At 45.5% G+C, this 25,445-nt stretch overlaps 2 protein-coding genes across 6 annotated transcripts; one reads left to right on the plus strand and one right to left on the minus strand.

Annotated features, from left to right (window-relative positions):
• Positions 1-462: 462 nt before the first annotated feature.
• On the minus strand, positions 463-4,036 carry LOC125556038 (anamorsin homolog 1-like). 4 transcript variants are annotated; one of them, XM_048718837.1, is made up of 6 exons: positions 3,711-4,036; positions 3,431-3,597; positions 2,470-2,512; positions 2,183-2,310; positions 1,250-1,341; positions 463-645 (listed from the first exon to the last, which is right to left on the minus strand). In XM_048718837.1, coding segments are annotated over exons 1-4 (339 nt in total). In that variant the 5' UTR covers positions 3,713-4,036; the 3' UTR covers positions 463-645; positions 1,250-1,341; position 2,183. The 4 variants fall into 4 exon arrangements, 2 of the variants coding, with proteins under 2 accessions (XP_048574794.1, XP_048574795.1); XR_007304980.1 differs by having other exon boundaries at positions 2,183-2,377; positions 3,431-4,036; XR_007304981.1 differs by having other exon boundaries at positions 2,183-2,380; positions 3,431-4,036.
• A 9,791-nt stretch (positions 4,037-13,827) lies between these two features.
• On the plus strand, positions 13,828-16,940 carry LOC125509147 (ubiquitin-like). 2 transcript variants are annotated; one of them, XM_048674050.1, is made up of 4 exons: positions 13,828-14,009; positions 14,808-14,994; positions 15,256-15,322; positions 16,521-16,940. In XM_048674050.1, the coding sequence occupies exons 1-4, from the start codon at positions 13,907-13,909 to the stop codon at positions 16,557-16,559; spliced, it is 396 nt and encodes a 131-aa protein (XP_048530007.1). In that variant the 5' UTR covers positions 13,828-13,906; the 3' UTR covers positions 16,560-16,940. The 2 variants fall into 2 exon arrangements, with proteins under 2 accessions (XP_048530007.1, XP_048530006.1); XM_048674049.1 differs by having other exon boundaries at positions 13,829-14,009; positions 14,772-14,994.
• Positions 16,941-25,445: the final 8,505 nt, after the last annotated feature.

Here is a 25,445-nt window from a genome sequence, read left to right on the forward strand (position 1 = left end):
GTGACCAAAAATAGAAGGTCAAAAGTTGGCGGTCATAAACTGAAATTAACGACCTTCTGTCAGAAGGTCGTTGAACCCATGACATTTTGTTTTGGTCACTAGCTGTCTACCCAGGCCACGTCGGATCCGACGTGGCAATCTGATGTGGCAAAATTGCGACCAATTGAGAAGTTCAAAAATTAGAATCGGCCCGGTCCAATTGGGTGTTTATATGGGCCGAGCCCATTAATTCAGCCCATTTGTTGTTTTTTTCTTTCAATTTTTGTTAGCTTCATGGGCCAAGCCCAACATCGCAGCCTTTTTATTTTTGGGCCATGGCCATTTTGGCTGAGAAGTTCAAGTATTTTTTTAAGATGGGTCCCAATTATCACGTTCTTCTAGTAAGTGGGTCCCAATTGTCAAGGTCATTTTCTTTAAATTTCAATTTGCTAGTAAATAAATCACCAACATTCAAATGGGAACAGATAGAGAACACACGTAGTACTTCACATAATAGCCAAAATCACTTTGATACATTATACAACAAAGATACAATAGCAGAATCATTGTGTTACATCATCATATAACACATATACAATGGCAATCACAGTCTAGATACTCCAGGTCTCTTAAACTTCGCATTCCCCAGATTCCCAACTTCCAAATCTGCAGCACAAAATCAACGCCATGTTAATAGACCAAACTTGGTGTTACAACAGATGAATGATAACACAAATTGAGCTTGCTAGTACCATGATTTTTGTTCTCCAACTAGTTAAAATGAGATACCCATTCATACAAGAAAACAGAGACACAATATGAATACACAGCAGGATTGACAAGTACACAGCAGGATTCAATAATTTTTTAGGATCGCAAGACACCAATATAAGCTGGAATTGACAAGTACACAGCAGGATTCAATTCATCTTGCCCATATACAGCAACCAACAGACATCTAACATTTCAGCATGCACATACAATTTATTTACTTATTTTTGAGCAAAACCGCCCACTGCCAAACAGAATGTCCTTTCATTTGATAAATAAAAATAGCAGGCCAAAGAAAGGCAAGCGTGCAACAGACACATTACAGATGAGAAAGATACTAGAGGTCAGCACACAAGTCATATCATATATTCTGCTAATCTTTAACACATCACAGAATTATGAGCTTAACAGTCGTCAGTCTAACCATATCACGCAAGCAACAACATACAAACTAATTAGCAGTACTATATATGATGCAGCATACGGACAGAATTTCTACCTTGTTATCATCAGGGAGCAATAGGGGGTGGGGGAAGATTTCGATCGGCTTCGTGTCAGCTGGCATCACCAGAAACTCAAGAGTCTTGGTAGCTGGGGAAAACAGGAAACAGAGATTAAAAATCATAGGAACTGAAATTAGCAGGACCGACCAAAGCGCGCAGCTAGGGACTGGTCACCTTCAAGGTAGAACAATGAATTAACTAGTTTTAGTCAAAGACGTAAGCATGCACATACAAACATACATACGAATTGAACCAGAATCCATATATGTCTCTACACTTAATTGCAGGTTCTATCCAACTTGCACTTGGAAAGAGTACAACCTGGTTTACTAGTAGTCAAACAAAAGATTCAGGTTCTGGGCTTGGTGTATGAATCCTACTGTCGTAGACAGATAGAGAGGAAAGAGTTGAGCAGGAGAAAGAATTCATTCATCTTTATTTTTCTAGTAGAAGGAGGTACAGCTTGGCTACAGTTTTAGAAAGGACTCTTGAGTTTTCTCGAACCAAAAAGAAAAAAAAAAGTGATGCATATTTGTTCATAGATACAAGAAACTGAAGATCCAAGTAGATTCAGTCGAAGTTTCAGCAAGCTGCACATACGTACAATTTTTTGACTTGTTTGCGATGAGCAAATTAAAGTTGTCCCCTGCCAAACAAAATGTGATCTCAGGAAGCCAAAGAAAGGCAGGCGTACAACACATGACAAGTAAATAAATTTTCATAACAAGCTAAACCTGAAGGATAAAGCCTAAGATTTCACCCACCCCAAACTTCAGTATTTGGTGGTACAATGAAAGAGCAGTTCAGCCAAATATACTTCTGCTCTATGATTTTGGTTTCAGCTATTTACTAATGAAACAGAATAATAATTATTAACTAGTCCAAACAAGCACCTCACTGACATAAGTGTTGCCACCAATTCAACTTACTTCACACCGAGATCGATGTGCTCTGGATACCGAAACCAAAGCATCCAGTGTCGTTGAAGTTCCTCCTGAGCAGCTCATACTCCTTCACCTTCAGGCCACTCTCCAGCAGCTGCATCGCCCTCTCAACCCTGATAGTCATGTAGCATGCAATCTTCTCATTATGCCTGATACTGAACGACCTGACGGTGTACCTCGCTGCTATAGCACAATATCGTTCCTATTAGGACCACCAATATTGACCACAATTGACATGTCCACCAGGACCAAGTCGTATTTAAGACACCCACCCTTGGAGAACACCAGTGACTGTCCGCTCAACTGCTCCAGCACCTATCAAATTAACAATAATGCAGTTAACATCCATCAATGATTAGCAGTTAACCTGTATTTTCCTGAGACCAGTAATGTAGAGAAATCACTTGAACTACTCGGTGTCACTAAGACAATAGACTAAGGTCAATCTACAACTAGCAAAATGGAGTGGAAACGATTGACCACAATGAAACAACAGTTATTACATGGTAGCAGCATCAGCATCAGAAGCCGATGCATGTCCTACTAGCAATCTACACAGGACACCCCAGATAGAATAGGCCAGTGCCGATTTTGGCCAGATACAAGTGTACAAACAAGAGCGCTAGACATCATTGACTGATGGACAAGGTCAAACCAAGTTGCGGTAATAAGGATAGTAGTGGCGGATGCATAAAAGAATTAGTAAAAGCATGTATCAAGTGTCATTTGTGCAATGGAGGCCATTTGTGCAAGAAATGCAAGCACCAAAGAAATGCATGTATTTTTCAGCAAATAAGAAGCTAGGTACATGAGTTTGGTTGTTACAGCAAGAAGAGAAACCACAAAAGGACCTCTGTTTTGATCCAAACTAGATGAATTCAAGGCTAACTATGTGACAATATAATGGTGGAGAGATGAAGCGCACACACGGTTTGCTAAGCTAGGCAGAAAGGATGCAGATCGATGTTGTGTGCCTCATTAAGTACACTGTGGATGCAAGGTATAAATAGTACTGCATGTGGATATAACATGTGCATAGTTCAGTCTCATCTTCTTGTGCCTCTGTGATGTCATTTTCTATCAGTTCTGACAGGTACACGAAACCATTGACAGGGACGCCGATTAGCAAATGGACCCGACCAAGGAAAACCGGGTCGCCGCCACACATCCATCTTGAGCGAAATCACGGCTAGGGATTGGGAGACAGGGGGAGGGGCTTGGGAGGGGGGTTACCGAGCGAGGTGCACTGCGTGATGATGACGACCTCCTCCCGCGAGACGCCGGCGGCCGCCGCCAGGTCCCCCACTGCGCGGAGCGGCAGGGCCAGCTCGTCCGTCACCGCGAGCGCCGCCACGGCCGTGGACGCCATGGACCCAGACCGAATCGAATCGCTTGCAACCCTGCGAGCGAGAAGGGGATGCGATGGTGTCAGGTGGATCGAATGGAAAAACGGATGGATGGATCTGACGAGGGGAGGATGCGGAGGAGGAAATCCCGTCCAGATAAAATATACATCTAGGAGGCAGCGAGGTGGATGGCGGCGCGATGTGGGAGGGAGAGGGGAGAAGGGGAGGCGGCGGCGCGTGCGTCCTCGGGAAGGAAGGGGATCGAGGGAGAGGCAGATGAGTCATGGGAATGGGGCGGGGGATTTTCCTTCTCGTGTGTGGGAGAGAGATGGATCTCGCCGCGCGCGCCGGATCTTGCCGAACTGGGGTCTTCGATTCCCGCCTGAGGTCACCAGGATCGGGCGCCGGAGGTGGCGGCGGCAAGGGAGGAGTGGAGCACTAGGATTCCCGAGAGAGAGAGAGAGAGAGAGAGAGAGGAGGGCACGAGGGGTTGGGTGGGATTCGCGCGTGAGAGAGAGAGTGGGGTTTGCTGCGGTGGGTTGGATGGACAGATGGATGGATGGATGGACGGTCAGATGTTTGCCATGTCATCGATCCATGCCACAACGGATTCCACCAATCAGAATTAAGCTTATGTAGTTTTGTTTTTCCCTTTTGTTTCTTTTATAGTTTTTTACCCTCTTACTTAAGGCAAATATTCAACATATTAACCACTATAGTTTGTTAAAATGAATGAATATTGTGCACATGTGTGTATCTTGTGATGACAAACAATGTTGACCTGGGGAGTTTTCATTTTCATTCCACAAAATACCCGTTTTCCATTTTTCGAGTGCCCAAAAGGAGGTTTTTTTGTGAAGAACCTACCAAATAATTGTTGCAAAATTGGACGAAATCATTTTTCTAAAATACTAGGACATATTTAATGCACAATTGACCAAATGGTTGGTTGTAAAAAGTTTTGATCCACCTCCCGTGAAAAAGACAAATTTCCAGCGATTCAGCTGGAAGCGGATCAAATTTGAACTGTAGCTGCCTTGTACTTTGCTCTTTATTTTTTCCAAAAATCATTTCTAGGTACATAAGTATCTATTTAATCAGAGAAACACCAAAAAAATCCAAGATTCAACCACTAGCTAGGAACGGTCATTCCCGCCATTTTGACCGCATTTTGAAACAGGCATAAAAAAATTCAAAAAAATCAAAAAATTGGGAAACCTTTGCATTGTGTCATTATATGTGGCCAAGTTCCTAGGAAAAATAACAAACTTGTAATACGGCAATTATTTTTAAAAAGTGTTCTCAGAAAAGAGCTATCACGTGTGGAGATCAATGGCTTTCAAGCCAAATGATCAATCTTAAGGCCACATTCATGGCATAGTTTGTTTAAATGATCTCATATTGTGCACAAGGGTGCATATTGGAATGGAAAACAATGTTTTTAAGGAAGTTTTCATTTTCTTTGGACGAAAAAACCATTTTCCATTTTTCGAGTGCCCAAAAGGAGGGTTTTTTGTGAAGAACCTACCAAATAATTGTTTCAAAATTGGACGAAATCAATTTTCTAAAATACTAGGACATATTTAATGCACAGTTGACCAAATTTTTCGGTGTAAAAAGTTTTGATCCGCCTCTCGTGAAAAAGACAATTTTCCACCGATTCAGCTGGAAGCGGGTCAAATTTGAATTGTAGCTGCCTTGTAGTTTGCTCTTTATTTTTTCCAAAAATCATTTCTAGGTAAATAAGTATCTATTTAATCAGAGAAACACCAAAAAAATTCCAAGATTCAACCACTAGCTAGGAACGGTCATTCCTGCCGTTTTGACCGCATTTTGAAACGGGCATAAAAAATTCAAAAAAATCAAAAAATTGGGAAACCTTTGCATTGTGTCATTATATGTGGCCAAGTTCCGAGGAAAAATAACAAACTTGAATACGGAAATTATTTTAAAAAAAGTGTTCTCAGAAAGAAGCTATCACGTGTGGAGATCAATGGCTTTCAAGCCAAATGATCAATCTTATGGCCACATTCATGGCATAGTTTGTTCAAATGATCTCATATTGTGCACAAGGGTGCATATTGGAATGGCAAACAATGTTGCCTAAGGAAGTTTTCGTTTTCTTTGGACAAAAAAACCATTTTCCATTTTTCGACTGCCCAAGTTTTTGTCAAGGACCTCCCAAGTAATTGTTGAAAAATTGGACCAAATCAATTTTCTAAAGTACTAGGACATATTTAATGCACAATTTACAAAATGGTTGGGTGTAAAAAGTTTTGATCCACCTCTCGTGGAAAAGACAAATTTCCGCCGATTCAGCTAGAAGCGGGTCAAATTTGAACTGCAGTTGCCTCATAGTTTGCTATTTATTTTTTCCAAAAATCATTTCTAGTTACATAAGTACCTATTTAATCATAAATACATGGTTTCGTGGCAATACATCGAGGTTTGGGCGGTGGCCGAGGGCCCCAACTCTAGAGTGCGTAAACTCGCATGCCCGCCACGTGGTCACCGCGTGACCGTGGCGTTGCCATGTGTTCTGGGCGGCCTAGGCATGTCTAGTGAGTTGCGCACTCCCCAGGTAGGTGCTAGGAAGAAAATTACAACATAAGATTCTCACGAGGAGACCGATCAATGCTCAAACATGAATTAGCAGCCAAGTGTTTGATTAGCGGTACAGGAAATGTACATGGCTAATGGGCGTGAGTTTTGGCTGAGGATGATCAGTTACAAAGAAGACCGTCTTCACAAATTTTCAGCTCAAAAGGAGGAGCCTAGGTGGTACTTGCTTTGCAAAGTACCACACTGGACATAAATACGAATGTTGAAGCTGGGCTCAAAATAATGAATGGATTGAGATGGCATTTGGTGTAGGATGGTTATTTGAGCATAGGAAAGCACTGTAGAAAATGGATACTATTTGGACATGCCAAAGTGGTACTTCCTTCACAAAGTGCTCCTCTGAACAGAATAGGAAAATGAATATTGTTGAATTATTTTTGAACTAGGCAAGGAAGGTTTTTGACATATTTGATGAAGATATGATTCAAACAATTTATGAGAATTTTTTGGGAATTTCTGGAATAACAGAAATATAGGTTGCTTCACAACCTAGGGCAAAAATTGACACATGGACATGACACATAGGCAAAACTGATGAGATGGCACCTAGTCATCGCAACCCACCACAATTTACAAGGCTATGACCATCTATATTGGTCGTTAACAACTAGAAATAAGGCAGCGGACTAGCGCTGTTTGCTTTATGACCATTTCGTGTAAGGAAACTACGACCTTTCTGACCAAAATGGTCGCAATGGTTTAGGGTTTGGAGCCCCCCGAACAGCTTTTGACCAATTGGTCTCAAATGGTCATAGATCTATGACCAATTCTTCCAGGGTCACTGCCAGAAGGTCACTAGTTGGCATATTTCTTGTAGTGATCGTCATCATCAACCTTCCTCCATCACCAATTTCATGATGCTCACCACCGTGCGTGAGTAATTCCATCGTAGGCTTGCTAGACGGTGATGGATTGGATGAGATTTACCATGTAATCAAGTTAGTTTTGTTAGAGTTTGATCCCTAGTATCCATTATGTTCTAAGATTGATGTTGCTATGACTTTGCTATGCTTAATGCTTGTCACTAGGGCCCGAGTGCCATGATTTCAGATCTGAACCTATTATGTTTAATGAATATATGTGAGTTCTTGATCCTACTTTGCAAGTCAATAGTCACCTACTATGTGTTATGATCCGGTAATCCTGAAGAGACAAAAATTGGGACCACTCCCGGTAATGACCGTAGTTTGAGAAGTTCATGTATTCACTAAGTGTTAATGCTTTGGTCCGGTACTCTATTAAAAGGAGGCCTTAATATCCCTTAGTTTCCAATAGGACCCCGCTGCCATGGGAGGGTAGGACAAAAGATGTCATGCAAGTTCTTTTCCATAAGCATGTATGACTATATTCGGAATACATGTACATGCCTACATTACATTGATGAACTAGAGCTAGTTCTGTGTCACCTTATGTTATAACTGTTGTATGAGAAATCGTATCCGACATAATTATCCATCACTAATCCATTGCCTACGAGCTTTTCACATATTGATCTTTGCTTAGTTACTTTTACTTGCCACTATTACAATCACTACAAAAACTACTACTGTTACTTTTGCCACCGTTACCGTTACCTCCATACTACTTTGCTACTAAATACTTTGTTGCAGATATTAAGTCTTTCAGGTGCGGTTGAATTGACAACTCAACTGTTAATACTTGAGAATGTTCTTTGGCTCCCCTTGTGTCGAATCAATAAATTTGGGTTGAATACTCTACCCTTGAAAACTGTTGCGATCCCCTATATTTGTGATGAACCATGGTCGAGTAAGGAAGGGCACGTGTCGTAGTAGAGGTGTGCACGTAGGATGTACACGTATGTACAGCCAGGGTGCAAGAAAGTAAATACGGCCACGTACGTACATACGAGCGGGGTCTCGAACGCCTACTCACGCATACGTACGACCAGGACTCGTGTACATGGAGAGGCAGCGACGTCGTCCTGTTCATCAATAGCCAACTGGCTGGGTCGAAACGGAATGCGTAGTGTTCATCGGGAGCCAACCGGCTTGGACGGAACAGTCGATCAAAACGAGGCATGGCGTACCGCATAATGGAGGAAACGGCCTTGTGTTCGACCGCCTACGGTTGAAATGGGATCATGTTCACCGGGAGGGGTGTGGCGTACCGTAAAACGGAGGAAACGGACTTCTCTTCGACCTCCTATGATCGAAACGGGGTCCTGTTGATTGGGAGGGGTGTGGCGTACCGCAAAACGAAGGAAACAAACTTGTGTTGGAGCGCTACGGTCGAAACGGTGGTCCTATTTATCGGGAGGGGTGTGGCGTACCGCAAAACGGGACTCCACAGGCTAAATCTCCACCATCGACCTCCTCCAACCTCCACGGGTTACTGTTTATCCACCGTCGACCTCCTCCAGCCTCCACCTGTGACTGTTCATCCACGGGCTCCTGTTCATCTAACCTTCACCGCTCCTCCACCGGTTACTGTTCAACCAGCCCTCTCTACAGGGTCCTGTTCAACCACCCCTCCACGAGCTACTGTTCATCCAGCCCTCCACCGGCTATTGTTCAACCAGCCCTCCACGGGGTCCTGTTCATCCAGCCCTCCACGGGGTCCTGTTCATCCACCCCAACCGGCTTGATCGATAGGGGTCCTGTTCATCCAGCGGCAACGGCCTCTACTACCACAGGGTCCTGTTCATCCAACCCCCACCAGGAACTGTTCATCCAACCCCCCCCCCCAACAACGCTCATTGTTTATCAATAGGTAGCAGGTTCGATCGGCTTCAGTTAGCAGTAGTCGCGAATGAATCGCTCGATCGGGTTCAGTTAACAGCCAGGGATAGATCGATCGCTCGGGTTCAATAACACGTAGTCTGCAGTGCAATCGCTCGGGTTCGGTAGGCGAACGCCTCGCACCCACACGCGTATGTGTACGAGAGAAACGCACATCGCTCGGCCCCCGACCACCCACTGTAACCGGGAACTTCCCAATATTTTCCTCGCCCTCGCTTCTACCACGGGTTTTTTCGTCATGGACGGCCAAAGAATGTCATGCAGCTGAATCTCCGGCCTGCCCAGGACAAAAGGCCCATTTTTTGTCATGATTTTTTGTCATAGAAGTAGGAGCCCACCACATCTATGATGATACCGGGTTTTGTCACAATTATCGTCATAGAAGTGTCATAAGCATGATAGAAAAAAAATTCGTTCGGCCCAAAATGTCACGGATGTGTCTTTTTTTGTAGTGCTTTCTTGTCGACAAAAGCAATCCACTTTTATTACCTTGCAATTTATCTGTAGTTTTATTCTCACAAAGTACTCGTTGTTTTATTTTTGCAAAATAGTTTCATACTTGTTCTAGGTAAAGCAAACGTCAAGTGTGCATAGAGTTTTATCGGTGGTCGATATAACTTGAGAGAATATTTGTTCTACCTTTAGCTCCTCATTGGGTTCGACACTATTATTTATCGAGGAAGACTACAAATGATCCCCTACACTTGTGAGTTATCAGATATAAACATAAACCCATGGACACATATATGATTTTACAACCCATGTTGGTGCACCGGAGCATGTGCATGTAGTTTAATTTTGAATTGTGCACCTAAAATGGCTAGAAAACCAATTTAATATATAAAATGTCCAAACAAACCTTGAGTAATTCCAAAAAATTTACAGCACACATATAGTTGCATGTTCGCTTCAGATAAAAGTTCTAGCAATTCAAACACCCTCCATTGCCACTGTGACCCCATTATGTAATTCAAATCAAGATGAAAAATCAAGTAGATCGCACGCTGTTTATTATCACCAACCGTGTGAGATGCAGTACAAAATATCTTGGAGCACCGTCGGAGTATAGTACGCCTATGGCTTATGTGAGAAGGTGCATCGGCTACAGTCCACAGCTGGTGTGTCAAGCACACTAGCTCACTCCCCAAATATCATTTCACTGTTCAATCATCGCCGATAAAAGATGGGAACGTGGACCACCCACGTCGTCAGGGCAACTTCGGTGGCCCACTCCGGCAAGAGCGCGGCCGCAGCCGCCATGCGCGTGTTAACAAGGTGCATGAGTGTGGCCGCATTCTGCGACCAGGCAGCCCAAACGACTGTTGTTGCTTCTCAGGTGGCGGCAGCAACATCTGCCTCGGGGATAGCAACTAGCGAGAGTGGCACAGCAGCTGTCTGTTCCACAGCAGTGGCCCTAGCCCTGATGAAGGCCGCCCACGACCATGTCGAGGCCGCCCATGCCCAACTCGTGGCGGCCACCGCACAAATCGAACGAAGCTTATCCGACAACGGTCGACAACCCACGACCGAAGAGTTGGCAATCACCGAGAGCGTTCGAGCAGCCGTCCGTTCCTCCACCACATACCTTGCCACGACGGAGCCCGTCCAAGCCCATATCGCGGCCGCCCACGCCCAGCTCGTTGAAGCCTTTTTCGAAATACATGGTGGACGCGGATGGCGAGATGCTTGCCGAGTATGGTGCGATGGATGCCATGGAGCCCCTTCCCTAGGAGACCGTCGGGCGCGAGTTGGACATGGAGGAGGCGTCGAAGATCAACGAGCACCAGTCATAGTAGTTCTCTTTGTTTTGTTTAATTAAGAGCGCCGGACTTTAATTTGTTAGAGTAATGTTTAGGTCAGCTAGTTCTATTTAATTATTGAACTTGCTTGATTAAGAAGTGTGGGTGTGCTGTAGTCTCCTTTGTGTACCCAAATTATGCAATGACATGGATGGCCACCGTAACCAGGGAAAATCGAACCAAAATTTGCACGTTCAAACTCATCACACACGGGTTAAGCTATATGAATCATTTGTGATGTTCACATATCGTACACAGTGCTGAATAAGGGACCGTGTCTGATGACACTGCGCCAGTTTTTCGCTGCACTGATTCAAAATTTCGGCTTCCGCAGAAATATCTACCTCCTCTCCCCCCCTTACCAAAAGCCACATTTCCCTTGTTTCCGCTTTCCTTTCCAAGTTGAAACCTTCACTCCTTACTTGAAGCGCCGCCTCCTCGCCGGTGACCCTCCTTCATGCTGCTCGGCCTCGTCTATCCAGGCAGGTAATCCACACCCGACCCCCATCCTTCTCTTCCTTCCACATCCCACATGCCCCGACCGCCGGCGCGACACCTTCCACCCAAATGACCGACCCCTCCACCAAATAAGCGCCACCCTAAGCCATGGTGCACGCTGTATAGCCAGGAGCTCAAGAAGCATTTGACAGCGGAGAAGCAAATCGCGGCCGCACGCGCGGATGAGGTCGCGATGGCTGCCATTAATGCTGACCCCCCAGATCTTGGAGGAGCACCTCGCCGTCGAGGCCACCATCGACGCCCGTGCGCCGACACCGCGACGCGGTTGGCTACTTTAAATGATAGTTCATGGCGTTTTCTCGAGGCCACCCTCGGTGCCTTCGATGAAGGCTACTAGGTGTTTTCTCAGCGTGCACGTGCTTACCTCAACTCGAGAGCCAGCAGGTTGGTGCCTGGAGCGGCTCAGAAAACTCACCACTACGACGAGGGCACCCACGATGTGGAGGCCTCGCCCTCTTCCATGTCCAAGGAGCCAATCATCATCGATATCTCCGACGATGATGAGTAGCTTGTCTTATTAGCTCACTATAAGGACCCATGTTTAGTTTGCTAGCTACGTCGGTTAAGCCGTTGCATGTGTTGCTCTTGTCTTTCCTTACAAATTCTAGTAATTGTGCTATCTAATTTTTACCATGCAATCTGTTTCTCTAGTGTATATGTTCTATATGTCGTGCAATGTGGTGTTCATTTATTAACTATTTGGTTAATTAGTTGTCGTCTTTAGTTAACTGTTTGGTTCAGTTCTGCAAATGTGATATTCAATTCTTCAGGCTGCAATTTTTTATTGTCTTCCATGTGAGAAATAAATCGAATTTATCTTTACAAAATACATGAGAAATAAATACAATTGGTATATTTCGAAGTTGTCACGCATGCTTGGCTTTGGTTAACTGTCTGATCTTCTAGTATGTTATACATTGTGCAATGTGGTGCTCAGTTAATGTTTGATTCATTTATTGTGGTGTTTAGTTAATTGTTTGGTTTAGTTCTGCAATGCGATGTTCAATTGTTGTGGGTGCATTCTATTATTGTATACCGCATGAGAAATAAATCAAATTTGGCTGCACTAAATACATGAGAAACAAATACAATTGCTATATTTCCAAATTGTTAAGTATGCTTAGTTTGGTTAATTGTCTGGTCTTCTATTAGGACTAGATCACCCTATCTAACACAATGTCTGACAACGAGGTAGGCTCTTTCACGAAGACCTCCTTGTAATATGAGTGTCATACGCTCCATCTCCGAAGGCACGGAGCACCATGAACCATCATGTCTATGTAGTCTCTGAATATGATTTTTTTCGTGCCCTCCACACTATCCGTCTCTGAAAATATTTGGTATTTTGATCCCCTTCTTTCAACCAAGTAATCCAAGATGTTTGGAGCCAGAGCATCTCTTCTCGATACAACAATTCATCCAGTTTGTATTTTGCACGAATCACCTCCGTACTAGCATGTGATGCATGCAACTCCTCTAGCTCATGTCGGAGCTTTTCAATATCCGTAAGAACATTGCCAAATTTGACCACACTCCACCTCTTCATGACATTACCCCCTTAAGGAAGGTAGCAACAACGCCCAGGTCCGCAGTTAGCCTCCTTTTATTCCATGCGTGTTGCACTATTTCCGCCAACGCCGGGTCACATTCCCAAAGAATCTCGTATCTAGGGCTTGCAGTATGCTGAGAGTTATCCTGTGTCCCACGGGCACGCACCAGCAGTGAACTATGATCAGAACGAGAAGTCGCAAGATGCACGACCTGCACAAGAGGAAACAAAACCTTCCATGCATCATCGGCACACGCTCGATCCAATCTAACCATGACATTGCGGTAACCCTGCTGGCCATTGTTATAGGTAAAAGGTGCTCCTGAAATGTTGTGTGGGATGCGAACCAACATGTGGTTGGATGGTTAGAAGGACCTTGGTATCCCTAGTCCATCAGGATTCAAGTCTTAATGCTCGCATTTATTTCTGAATTTATTTCAGGATTTTCGGCGATGCACATTCAGTGGGAGAAGACGTTCCCGTCGATGACGAGGTGCCTATGGCGACTTCGTAAATTTGAAGATGATATGCCGGCTCAGTCGTTCGGAGGTGCTCATAAGGGTAGGGTGTGCGTGTGTTCATAGAGGTGAGTGCATGCGCGTGTATATGAACGCTTGCGTCTGTACTATGTTTAAAAGGAAATGCCGTGTGGGATTAATGATGTCCCGCATCTGATCTGGATTATCATTTGTAACGAACTTGCTAATGTTAATTAATAAAAAGGCTTTTCATTTTTTACCTATAGTATAGCCTATAAAGAAAAACACTTTTTCCCAGAGAGTGAAATCATCGAAACTTCCTCGGCACGGCACCACTGGTACGGTCCACCAGTCAGTGACCAAAATCCCCGGGCCGGGCCGGGCCGAGCCCTGCAGGGCCCAGCGATTCCACACTCACGCTCCATTCGGGCCTATCCATCCACCCACGCTTCGGGCTCCGAGGGTTTCGTAGCGGACGCGTCAACTCAAGTCCAAGTCCCCCTCCCTCCTTCCCCCTCACACGCTCCGCTCCGCTCTATATAAGGTGCGCCAAGTCCGCGGCGCTGTCCATCCAACTCCACACCGCCTCACACCACCGCCACCGCCACCCACGCTGCACTCCGGCGACCCGCGAAGATGCAGATCTTCGTCAAGACGCCGTCGGGGAAGACGATCACGCTCGAGGTCGAGGGCGGCCACGACATCGCCGACGTCAAGGCCAGGATCCACGACAAGGAAGGTAGCGAAACATCTCCCCGCCTCTCATCTCTGTGCCGCATTGGTGTGCGCGCTCGCCTACGACCCTTTGCCCCTTCTGCTCGCCGCCCGGCAGCCCTGTTGCTTGCATCTGTTGCGCTCCTGTTCTAGTGTCGGTCGGACCTCGGAATTGGAGGCGCTTGTTTCAATCCTCGTTTTCTGTTTACACATGCCTGTTTCCGATCGAATCCGAGAGATGCTAGCTCGAAACATTTCTCTGCGTTTGCTCCAGTCGCTTGCTCGCCGTCGGGATGCCCTCTCCCTTGCGTCTGTTTGTTCCGATCGGCCTGTGGAGGCGCTTGTTTTACTCTTCGTTTTCGGTTTACCCTTCCGCGCATCAAATCCAGGCGATGCTAGGAACATTTCTCTGCGTTTTTGCGTGTTCGATTGGTAGATTGCCGAGTCGTGCTTGCTTCCTGTCGCTGTTCATATTGGTTGGGAACAGAGCAGAGCGCGCGATCTGGGCGATCCGTCGCGTTAAGCACTCAAGCTAGCTTCACATCAATAGATTCCATGTTTGACCCGAGACGAGTCCCGCGGGTAGAGTTAGATCGGCTTGCGTTTATGAGTTTCCTAATAAGTGATGGGACCGTCTGCTTTCTTCAGCAACCTGCTAGCGACGACGCATTTCAAATTTGAACTCTCGATTTGGATACCAAATCTAACTGCTGTTGATCTTAAATTAGTGTTGGTCGTTCTCTAATTACTGGTCTCCCGCCTGATGGACTGCTGTAATTAACTGCAGATGTGCCGCCGGATCAGCAGCGCCTCATCTTCGCAGGGAAGCAGCTGGAAGAAGGCCACACGGTGGCGGACTACAACATCCAGAAGGAGTCCACGCTTCACCTCGTGCTCCGCCTCCACGGCGGCAGGGGCGGCACCGGCAAGGGGGGAACCTACCCACCAATCGAGCCCAACCTCCTTCAGCTCGCCCTCAAGTACAGGCAGCGTAAGCTCATCTGCCGCAAGTAAGCCCCTGAATCGATGCCTCCCCCTCGTCTGGTCAAGTTCATGCATGTGCTGTTTGAAGGTGTGGTTGCTATGAGCTATCTCTGATGTGCTTGTTTGTTGTAGTTGACAACTATAATTAGCAGTGGCATATGACCACTCTTAAACATTTCCTTGTCATATTTTGCATAAGAAGATAATCGTTGAGAAGCAATTTTGTGTGCAATCACTGCAATGGCAATGTAGAGATGCCCTAAGATTACAGCAATTTTGTTTTGCAGGTGCTATGCACGCCTTCCCGTCAGGTCTGCCAACTGCCGCAAGAAGAAATGTGGCCACTGCAACGAGGTGAGCCTTAACTGCGACCTATTATTGTTTTGCTATCATCTTACATGCTTGGCCTTACTAGCCTTTATGTATGCTGTCCGTCAATGTTCTTTGTTTCGCCATACCTCAGTCATGATATATGCGTGTCACTTGGGTGTCGAACATATTGTGTTTTTCATCACAATGTTTTGTTATGATGCTTGGTTCAGAGTTATTGGAAGGTACTTATGTATCAATTTACAAATAATGGAGCCTACTATGCTATCATCGTTCATGTTCTTGGCCTTGGTCACCATAAATATTGCCCTGTCCATGTTATTTGCCTCTAGTCATTGTAGGATCAACACCTTCTGTAGGTGTTGATCTCATGATGCCTGTTCCAGAGTAAATATGCCAAGTCAGCTCACTAGTGTTTTGCATCATTCTAGATGCTAAGGGAGACAGGGAGCTTACTACTACAGCTTTGTTCATGTTATGTCGTGTACTTAAGTTACAGTTGTGTGTATTCTGCCGTCTGGAATCCTCATTCTGCAACAATGTGTGCAATCGAGTGATACCCTGCTCGTGGAGATTTCAATCACTTGTGCAGTAGTTGCCAACTTTAATTCTATTTGTTGGTGTCACTTGCTTATTTGACTTGATAGATATTGTTCATGCATGTTCTTCGTTTTGTCATGCCGCAGTAGTCATATAACATCGAACACATTCTGTTCTTCACCATCCGTACCTATTTATGATGCTTGTTTCAGAGTTATTGTAACTTGTAAGGTAGTAGTACTGTAGCATTTTAGACACATAGTGGAGCTAACTACACTACAGTTGTGTATCAATCTAGACATAATGACGCTATCATTGTTAATGTCTCTTTGCCTTTGGCTTCAGTTATTGTAGCATCAAACACCTTCTCTGAAACTTTATCATTAGCATACACAAATTCATGATGTTTGGTTTCAAAGTCAATGTGCCAAGTCAGCTCACTAGTGTTTTGCATCAATCTGACGCTGACAGAGATAACTAGTACAGCTCTGTATATGTTATTATGTCTCCTTTAGACTTCAGTTATATTTTTGCTGTGTACTGCTCTTCATATTCTGCTGTGCTGAATCGTCGATCTCTCGATTCCGGAGCAGTATGTGCAATGGGTTGATAACCCACTCCTAGAGATTTGAATCACTTGTGGCTGCCAACTTAACTCTGTTTCAACATTTTATATTTTCAGACGAGGACCAAGAAGAAGCTGAAACCCAGGGACCCATGAAGCACTGCACTGGCCAGCAAGAGAAAGGGATGCCCAAGTGACACGCACCAGCTGAATTTACCCTACCGTCTCCTTATATTAGCTTCGTGTTACCTTTTAAGTTCCTGCTGCTGCTGGGTTTAAACACCCTAAATGCGTACTCTAGCTGAATAGTACTATGGATTCCTGTTGCATCATGGGTTCTGTTGATGACCCCCTAAATACTCTCGGTAGTGATGCAGTGCTCAAGGGATGCTAGTTACAAATTCCTCTGTTATCATCAAATGGGTTCTGTTCTGTTGGAATAGATGAATGGATGCTAGTTTACATGGCAGGCACCTTGGTTCAGTTTCCGCCAATTGTTAGCATTCTGTTTATGTGCCAAGTTTTGTTCCTGTATTATATGACCCTTCTGTTTCTCTGTTCCGGTTTCAGTTGAGTTGCTCAGGTTGTTGGACTGGCCCGCCCAAATATCAGCGTATGCAATTCTGTTGCTTCACTGCGCTGCTGCGTGTCCATCGCCGGCCGGCACTATGGCCAAGCCGACGCACAAGCAACCACAGAGTCGTCATATCTCATTTTCCTTCTTTTCGTTCACACGTTTCATCGAAATGATCTTTTTGTTCACACATTTGGATTTGGATGGAACGTTTTGTATCATTACGTAAGCCATTGTGCATACATTCTTAAACAAATTAAATGAGCTGCATTAAAAAAAATAAAGCATCATCATACATTCAACCGACATATACAAATCACATGTCGTCCACTCCTCCTCAAGTATGTCGGGCGCTCCATATCATCCTAAAACGCATGATCACCACATTAACTATCAAAAAATCTTGACGTTGGATTCATGGTAGTGGAATCAAATATCGTCAACCAGTTTTCCTCGGACACCTTCTCTTGCATCAACTGATTCTACTCTTGCAAAAAAAAATTTTGATTCTCCTCGGGTTGAAGCCTATGTGCCAGCATTTCTTCCATGGGCTTACAGTTTTCAACCTTGGCCTTTTCTTTTGAAGCTTACTCTTCTCTATCTCCAATTTTTCTTGTTTCCTCTTCTCCGCGTACTCTTTTCTTGAATTGATCAACTCATCAATCTTGCTTTTTAACAACTGCACCTCTCCTTGTTTCTCGGACATCTCCTTTGACCCCTTCCTTCCGTCGGGCCACTCCACGCTAGACACCGGTGGGACTTCTAGCCACCCTATCATTTAAATACCGTGTATTAAAATGTAGCTAAATGCCCAAACAATGCGGTCCAGACACTTTGTGTCATTCAACTCCATGCATCAACGTCCGTGGACCGGTCTGCATGCATGTATTCCTACAAACTGGAATAAAAACTCGGAAGGTTTGCGGACAACCGGCACGTAGAGGTCTTACACCCACAACACACACAAAACCCCAGCGTTCGGTTATTCTTCTATTTTTTTACGAAATCATTTCAAAAATTATTTTTTGATATTTACTGTGAACTCAGTCTATGTTTATTTTGCTTGCAGTTAGTCTGAAACTGTTTTGCCACATCATTTCCTTGTTGCATGTGAAAGAAATATGTATCATAAAAACTGATCTTGTATGGAAATATCCTTCGACACTCAATTTTGGTTACTATTTTTTATATAAATGTCGTGCATCAAAACTTCGCTAAATGCCGGAACAGAGCGATCCAGACACTTTGTGCCGTCCAACGCCGTGCATCAACGTCCGCGGACCGGGTTGCATGGGTGTAATCGTGCAAATCGGAAGCAAAACTCGGAAAGTTCGCGGACAACCGCCACGTAGGGTTCCGACACCCATAACACACACAAGACCCCCTGGTGTTTGGTTACTCATCTATTTTTTACGAAATATTTGAAAAATTGTTATTTGAATATTTACTATGAACTCAGTCTATGTTTCTTCCACTTGCAGTTAGTCTGAACTGCTTTGCCACATCATTTATTTGTTGCATGTGAAAGAGATATGTCTCATGAAAGCTGATCTTGTATGGAAATATCCTTCCACACACAATTTTTGTTACTATTTTTTGTATAAATGCCATGCATCAAAACATCGCTAAATGCTCGAACAGTGCAGTCAGACACTCTGTACCATCCCACGCCGTGCATCAAGGCCCGCAGACTGGTCTACATGCCTGTATTCCTGCAAACTGGAAGCAAAACTTGGAAGGTTTGCCGACAACCGCCACGTAGGGGTCCGACACCCATAACACACACAACCCCCCCTCCCCCCCCCGGGCGTTTTGTTATTCATCTATTTTTTGTGAAATCATTTAAAAAATTGCTCTTTGAATATTTACTGTGAACTCAGTCTATATATCTTTTGCTTGCAGTTAGTCTGTAACTAGTTTGCCACATCATTTCTTTGTTGCATGTGAAAGAGATATGTATCATGAAAACTGATCTTGTATAGAAATGTCCTTCTAGAGGTCACACGGAAGTGAGGGGGCTTGGCAACTCCTGATGGCTCTCCTCTCCTTCCCCCCTCCCTTCCGCCTCCTTTCCCCTCCCCTTGCCCCTGCGTTGCCCCGCCCCTCGCTGGCCTTGCTCCGACGACATCCTCCCCTTGTTGGGGAACGTTGCAGAAAACAAAAAATTTCCTACGGTTTCACCAAGATCCATCTAGGAGTTCATCTAGCAACGAGTGATTGGATTGCATCTACATACCTTTGTAGATCACACGCGGAAGCGTTCAAAGAACGGGGATGAGGAAGACGTACTCGACGTGATCCAAATCACCGGAGATCCTAGCGCCGAACGGACGGCACCTCCGTGTTCAACACACGTACGGTCAGCGTGACGTCTCCTCCTTCTTGATCCAGCAAGGGGGGAGGAGAGGTTGATGAAGATCCAGCAACACGACGGCGTGGTGGTGGATGCAGGGCGTCACAGTAGCAGGGCTTCGCCGTATACTACGAGAGAGAGAGATGTAGCAGGGGAGAGGGAGGCGCCAAGACTCAAGGTGTGGCTGCCCCCTCCCTCCCCCCCTTTATATAGGCTCACCTAGGGGGGCGCCGGCCCTAGGAGATGGGATCTCCTAGGGGGGCGGCCAAGGGTGGAGTAGCCCCCAAGGCAAGGTGGGGCACCCCCACCCCTAGGGTTTCAATCCTAGGCGCATGGGGTGGGCCTAAGGGGGCGCACCAGCCCACTATGGGCTGGTTCCCCTCCCCACTTTGGCCCATGGGGCCCTCCGGGATGGGTGGCCCCAACCGGTGGACCCCCGGGACCCTTCCGGTGGTCCCGGTACAATACCGGTTACCCCGAAACTCACCCGATGGCCGAAACTGCACTTCCTATATATAATTCTTCACCTCCGGACCATTCCGTAACTCCTCGTGACGTCCAGGATCTCGTCCGGGACTCTGAACAACTTTCGGGTTACTGCATATTCATATCTCTACAACCCTAGCGTCACCGAACCTTAAGTGTGTAGACCCTACGGGTTCGGGAGACATGTAGACATGACCGAGACGGCTCTCTGGTCAATAACCAACAGCGGGATCTTGATACCCATGTTGGCTCCCACATGCTCCTCGATGATCTCATCGGATGAACCACGATGTCGAGGATTCGAGCAACCCCGTATACAATTCCCTTCATCAATCGGTATGTTACTTGCCCGAGATTCAATCGTCGGTATCCCAATACCTCGTTCAATCTCGTTACCGGCAAGTCACTTTACTCGTACCGTAATGCATGATCCTGTGACCAGACACTTGGTCACTTTGAGCTCATTATGATGATGCATTACCGAGTGGGCCTAGTGATACCTCTCCGTCATACGGAGTGACAAATCCCAGTCTTGATCCGTGTCAACCCAACAGACACTTTCGGAGATACCCGTAGTATACCTTTATAGTCACCCAGTTACGTTGTGACGTTTGGTATACCCAGAGCACTCCTACGGTATCCGGGAGTTACACGATCTCATGGTCTAAGGAAAAGATACTTGACATTGGAAAAACTCTAGCAAACGAACTATACGATCTTGTGCTATGTTTAGGATTGGGTCTTGTCCATCACATCATTCTCCTAATGATGTGATCTCGTTATCAATGACATCCAATGTCCATAGTCAGGAAACCATGACTATCTGTTGATCAACGAGCTAGTTAACTAGAGGCTTACTAGGGACATGTTGGTGTCTAAGTATTCACACATGTATTACGATTTCCGGATAACACAATTATAGCATGAATAGAAGACAATTATCATGAATAAGGAAATATAATAATAATGATTTTATTATTGCCTCTAGGGCATATTTCCAATAGTCTTCCACTTGCACTAGAATCAATAATCTAGTTACATGGTGATGAATCGAACACCCATGGAATTCTGGTGTTGATCATGTTTTGCTCTAGGGAGAGGTTTAGTCAACGGATCTGCTACATTCAGGTCCGTATGCACTTTACAAATATCTATGTCTCCATCTTGAACATTTTCGCGAATGGAGTTGAAGCGACGCTTGATGTGCCTGGTCTTCTTGTGAAACCTGGGCTCCTTGGCAAGAGCAATAGCTCCAGTGTTGTCACAGAAGAGCTTGATCGGCCCCGACGCATTGGGTATGACTGCTAGGTCGGTGATGAACTCCTTCACCCAAATTGCTTCATGCGCTGCCTCCGAGGCTGCCATGTACTCCGCTTCACATGTAGATCCCGCCACGACGCTCTGCTTGCAACTGCACCAGCTTACTACCCCACCATTCAAAATATACACGTATCCGGTTTGTGACTTAGAGTCATCCAGATCTGTGTCGAAGCTAGCGTCGACGTAACCTTTTACGACGAGCTCTTCATCACCTCCATAAACGAGAAACATTTCCTTAGTCCTTTTCAGGTACTTCAGGATATTCTTGACCTCTGTCCAGTGTTCCTTGCCGGGATTACTTTGGTACCTTCCTACCAAACTCACGGCAAGGTTTACATCAGGTCTGGTACACAGCATGGCATACATAATAGACCCTATGGCTGAGGCATAGGGGATGACACTCATCTCTTCTATATCTTCTGCCGTGGTCGGACATTGAGCTGAGCTCAATTTCACACCTTGCAACACAAGCAAGAACCCCTTCTTAGACTGATCCATATTGAACTTCTTCAATATCTTATCAAGGTATGTGCTTTGTGAAAGACCTATGAGGCGTCTTGATCTATCTCTGTAGATCTTGATGCCTAATATATAAGCAGCTTCTCCAAGGTCCTTCATTGAAAAACTCTTATTCAAGTAGGCCTTAATGCTGTCCAAAAGCTCTATATCATTTCCCATCAAAAGTATGTCATCTACATATAATATGAGAAATGCTACAGAGCTCCCACTCATTTTCTTGTAAACGCAGGCTTCTCCATAAGTCTGCATAAACCCAAACGCTTTGATCATCTCATCAAAGCGAATGTTCCAACTCCGAGATGCTTGCACCAGCCCATAAATCAAGCGTTGGAGCTTGCACACCTTGTCAGCATATTTAGGATCGACAAAACCTTCCGGCTGCATCATATACAATTCTTCCTTAAGGAAACCATTAAGGAATGCCGTTTTGACGTCGATTTGCCATATCTCATAATCATAGAATGCGGCAATTGCTAACATGATTCGGACGGACTTTAGCTTCGCTACCGGTGAGAAAGTCTCATCGTAGTCAACCCCTTGAACTTGTCGATAACCCTTAGCGACAAGCCGAGCTTTATAGATGGTCACATTACCATCCGCGTCTGTCTTCTTCTTAAAGATCCATTTATTTTCTATGGCTCGCCGCTCTACGGGCAAGTCAGTCAAAGTCCATACTTCGTTTTCATACATGGATCCTATCTCGGATTTCATGGCTTCCAGCCATTTGTCAGAATCCGGGCCCGCCATCGCTTCTTCATAGTTCGAAGGTTCACCGTTGTCTAACAACATGATTTCCAAGACAGGGTTGCCGTATCACTCTGGTGCCGAACGTGTCCTTGTGGACCTACGAATTTTAGTAGGAGCTTGATCAGAAGTATCTTGATCATCATCATTAACTTCCTCTCTAGTCGGTGCAGGCACCTCAGGAACATTTTCTTGAGTTTCGCCTTTTTCCGGTTCAAGAGATAATACTTCACCAAGTTCTACTTTCCTCCCACTTAGTTCTTTCGAGAGAAACTCCTTCTCTAGAAAGGATCCATTCTTGGCAACAAAGATCTTGCCTTCGGATCTGAGGTAGAAGGTATACCCAACAGTTTCTTTAGGGTATCCTATGAAGACGCATTTTTCCGACTTGGGTTCGAGCTTTTCAGGTTGAAGTTTCTTGACATAAGCATCGCATCCCCAAACTTTTAGAAACGACAACTTAGGTTTCTTCCCAAACCATAATTCATACGGTGTCGTCTCAACGGATTTCGACGGAGCCCTATTTAAAGTGAATGCGGCAGTCTCTAAACCATAGCCCCAAAATGATAGCGGTAAATCGGTAAGAGACATCATAGATCGCACCATATCTAATAGAGTGCGATTACGACGTTCGGACACACCATTACGCTGAGGTGTTCCAGGCGGCGTGAGCTGTGAAACTATTCCACATTTTCTTAAGTGTGTGCCAAATTCGTGACTCAAGTATTCTCCTCCACGATCTGATCGCAGGAACTTGATTTTCCTGTCATGTTGATTTTCAACCTCACTCTGAAATTCCTTAAACTTTTCAAAGGTCTCAGACTTGTGTTTCATTAAATAGACATACCCATATCTACTCAAGTCATCAGTGAGGGTGAGAACTGTTGGAAATATGCCCTAGAGGCAATAATAAAAGCATTATTATTATATTTCCTTGTTCATGATAATTGTCTTTATTCATGCTATAATTGTGTTATCCGGAAATCGTAATACATGTGTGAATAATAGACACTAACATGTCCCTAGTAAGCCTCTAGTTGACTAGCTCGTTGATCAACAGATAGTCATGGTTTCCTGACTATGGACACTGGATGTCATTGATAACGAGATCACATCATTAGGAGAATGATGTGATGGACAAGACCCAATCCTAAACATAGCATAAGATCGTATAGTTCGTTTACTAGAGTTTTCCAATGTCAAGTATCCTTTCCTTAGACCATGAGATCGTGTAACTCCCGGATACCGTAGGAGTGCTTCGGGTGTGCCAAACGTCACAACGTAACTGGGTGACTATAAAGGTATACTACGGGTATCTCCGAAAGTGTCTATTGGGTTGACACGGATCAAGACTGGGATTTGTCACTCCGTATGACGGAGAGGTATCACTGGGCCCACTTGGTAATGCATCATCATAATGAGCTCAAAGTGACCAAGTGTCTGGTCACAGGATCATGCATTATGGTACGAGTAAAGTGACTTGCCGGTAACGAGATTGAATGAGGTATTGGGATACCGACGATCGAATCTCGGGCAAGTAACATACCGATTGACAAAGGGAATTGCATACGGGGTTGCTTGAATCCTCGACATCGTGGTTCATCCGATGAGATCATCGTCGAGTATGTGGGAGCCAACATGGGTATCCAGATCCCGCTGTTGGTTATTGACCGGAGAGTCGTCTCGGTCATGTCTCTCCCGAACCCGTAGGGTCTACACACTTAAGGTTCGGTGACGCTAGGGTTGTAGGGATATGTATATGCGGTAACCCGAATGTTGTTCGGAGTCCCGGATGAGATCCCGGACGTCACGAGGAGTTTCGGAATGGTCCGGAGGTAAAGAATTATATATAGGAAGTGTTGTTTCGGCCATCGGGACAAGTTTCGGGGTCACCGGCATTGTACCGGGACCACCGGAAGGGTCCCGGGGGTCCACCGGGTGGGTCCACCTGCCCCGGGGCCACATGGGCTGTAAGGGGGTGCGCCTTGGCGTACATGGGCCAAGGGCACCAGCCCCAAGGGGCCCATGCGCCTAGGGTTTCCAAAGGGGAAGAGTCCCACTAGTGGAAGGCACCCCTAGGTGCCTTGGGGGTGAGGGAAACCTCCCTTGGCCGCCGCCCCCCCTAGGAGATTGGATCTCCTAGGGCCGGCGCCCCCCCCCCTTGGCCCTCCTATATATAGTGGGGGAAGGAGGGCTTTTCATCCACGCCTTTGGTTGCCTCCTTCTCCCTCTCCAACACCTCCTCCTCCTCCTCCATAGTGCTTGGCGAAGCCCTGACGGAGTACTGCAGCTCCATCTCCACCACGCCGTCGTGCTGCTGCTGGAGCCATCTTCCTCAACCTCTCCTTCCCTCTTGCTGGATCAAGAAGAAGGAGACGTTACGCTGACCGTACGTGTGTTGAATGCGGAGGTGCCGTCCGTTCGGTGCTAGGATCTCCGGTGATTTGGATCACGTCGTGTTCGACTACCTCATCCCCGTTCTTTGAACGCTTCCGCTCGCGATCTACAAAGGTATGTAGATGCATCCGATCACTCGTTGCTAGATGAACTCATAGATGGATCTTGGTGAAACCGTAAGAAATTTTTTGTTTTCTGCAACGTTCCCCAACAAGAACATAACGATAGCCACCGCGAGCCTCAACACTCATTGGACCGCACACATCAGTATGTATGATTTCCAATAAGTTGGTTGCTCGCTCCATTGTTCCTGAGAACGGAGTCTTGGTCATTTTACCCATGAGGCACGGTTCACACGTGTCAAATGATTCGTAATCAAGAGACTCTAAAAGTCCATCTGCATGGAGCTTCTTCATGCGTTTGACACCTATGTGACCAAGGCGGCAGTGCCACAAGTATGTGGGACTATCATTATCAACCTTACATCTTTTGGTACTCACACTATGAATATGTGTAGCATTACGCTCGAGATTCATTAAGAATAAACCATTCACCATCGGAGCATGACCATAAAACATATCTCTCATATAAATAGAACAACCATTATTCTCGGATTTAAATGAGTAGCCATCTCGTATCAAACGAGATC

Source organism: Triticum urartu, chromosome 5 (assembly GCF_003073215.2).
Source record: "Triticum urartu cultivar G1812 chromosome 5, Tu2.1, whole genome shotgun sequence".
NCBI lineage: Eukaryota > Viridiplantae > Streptophyta > Magnoliopsida > Poales > Poaceae > Triticum > Triticum urartu.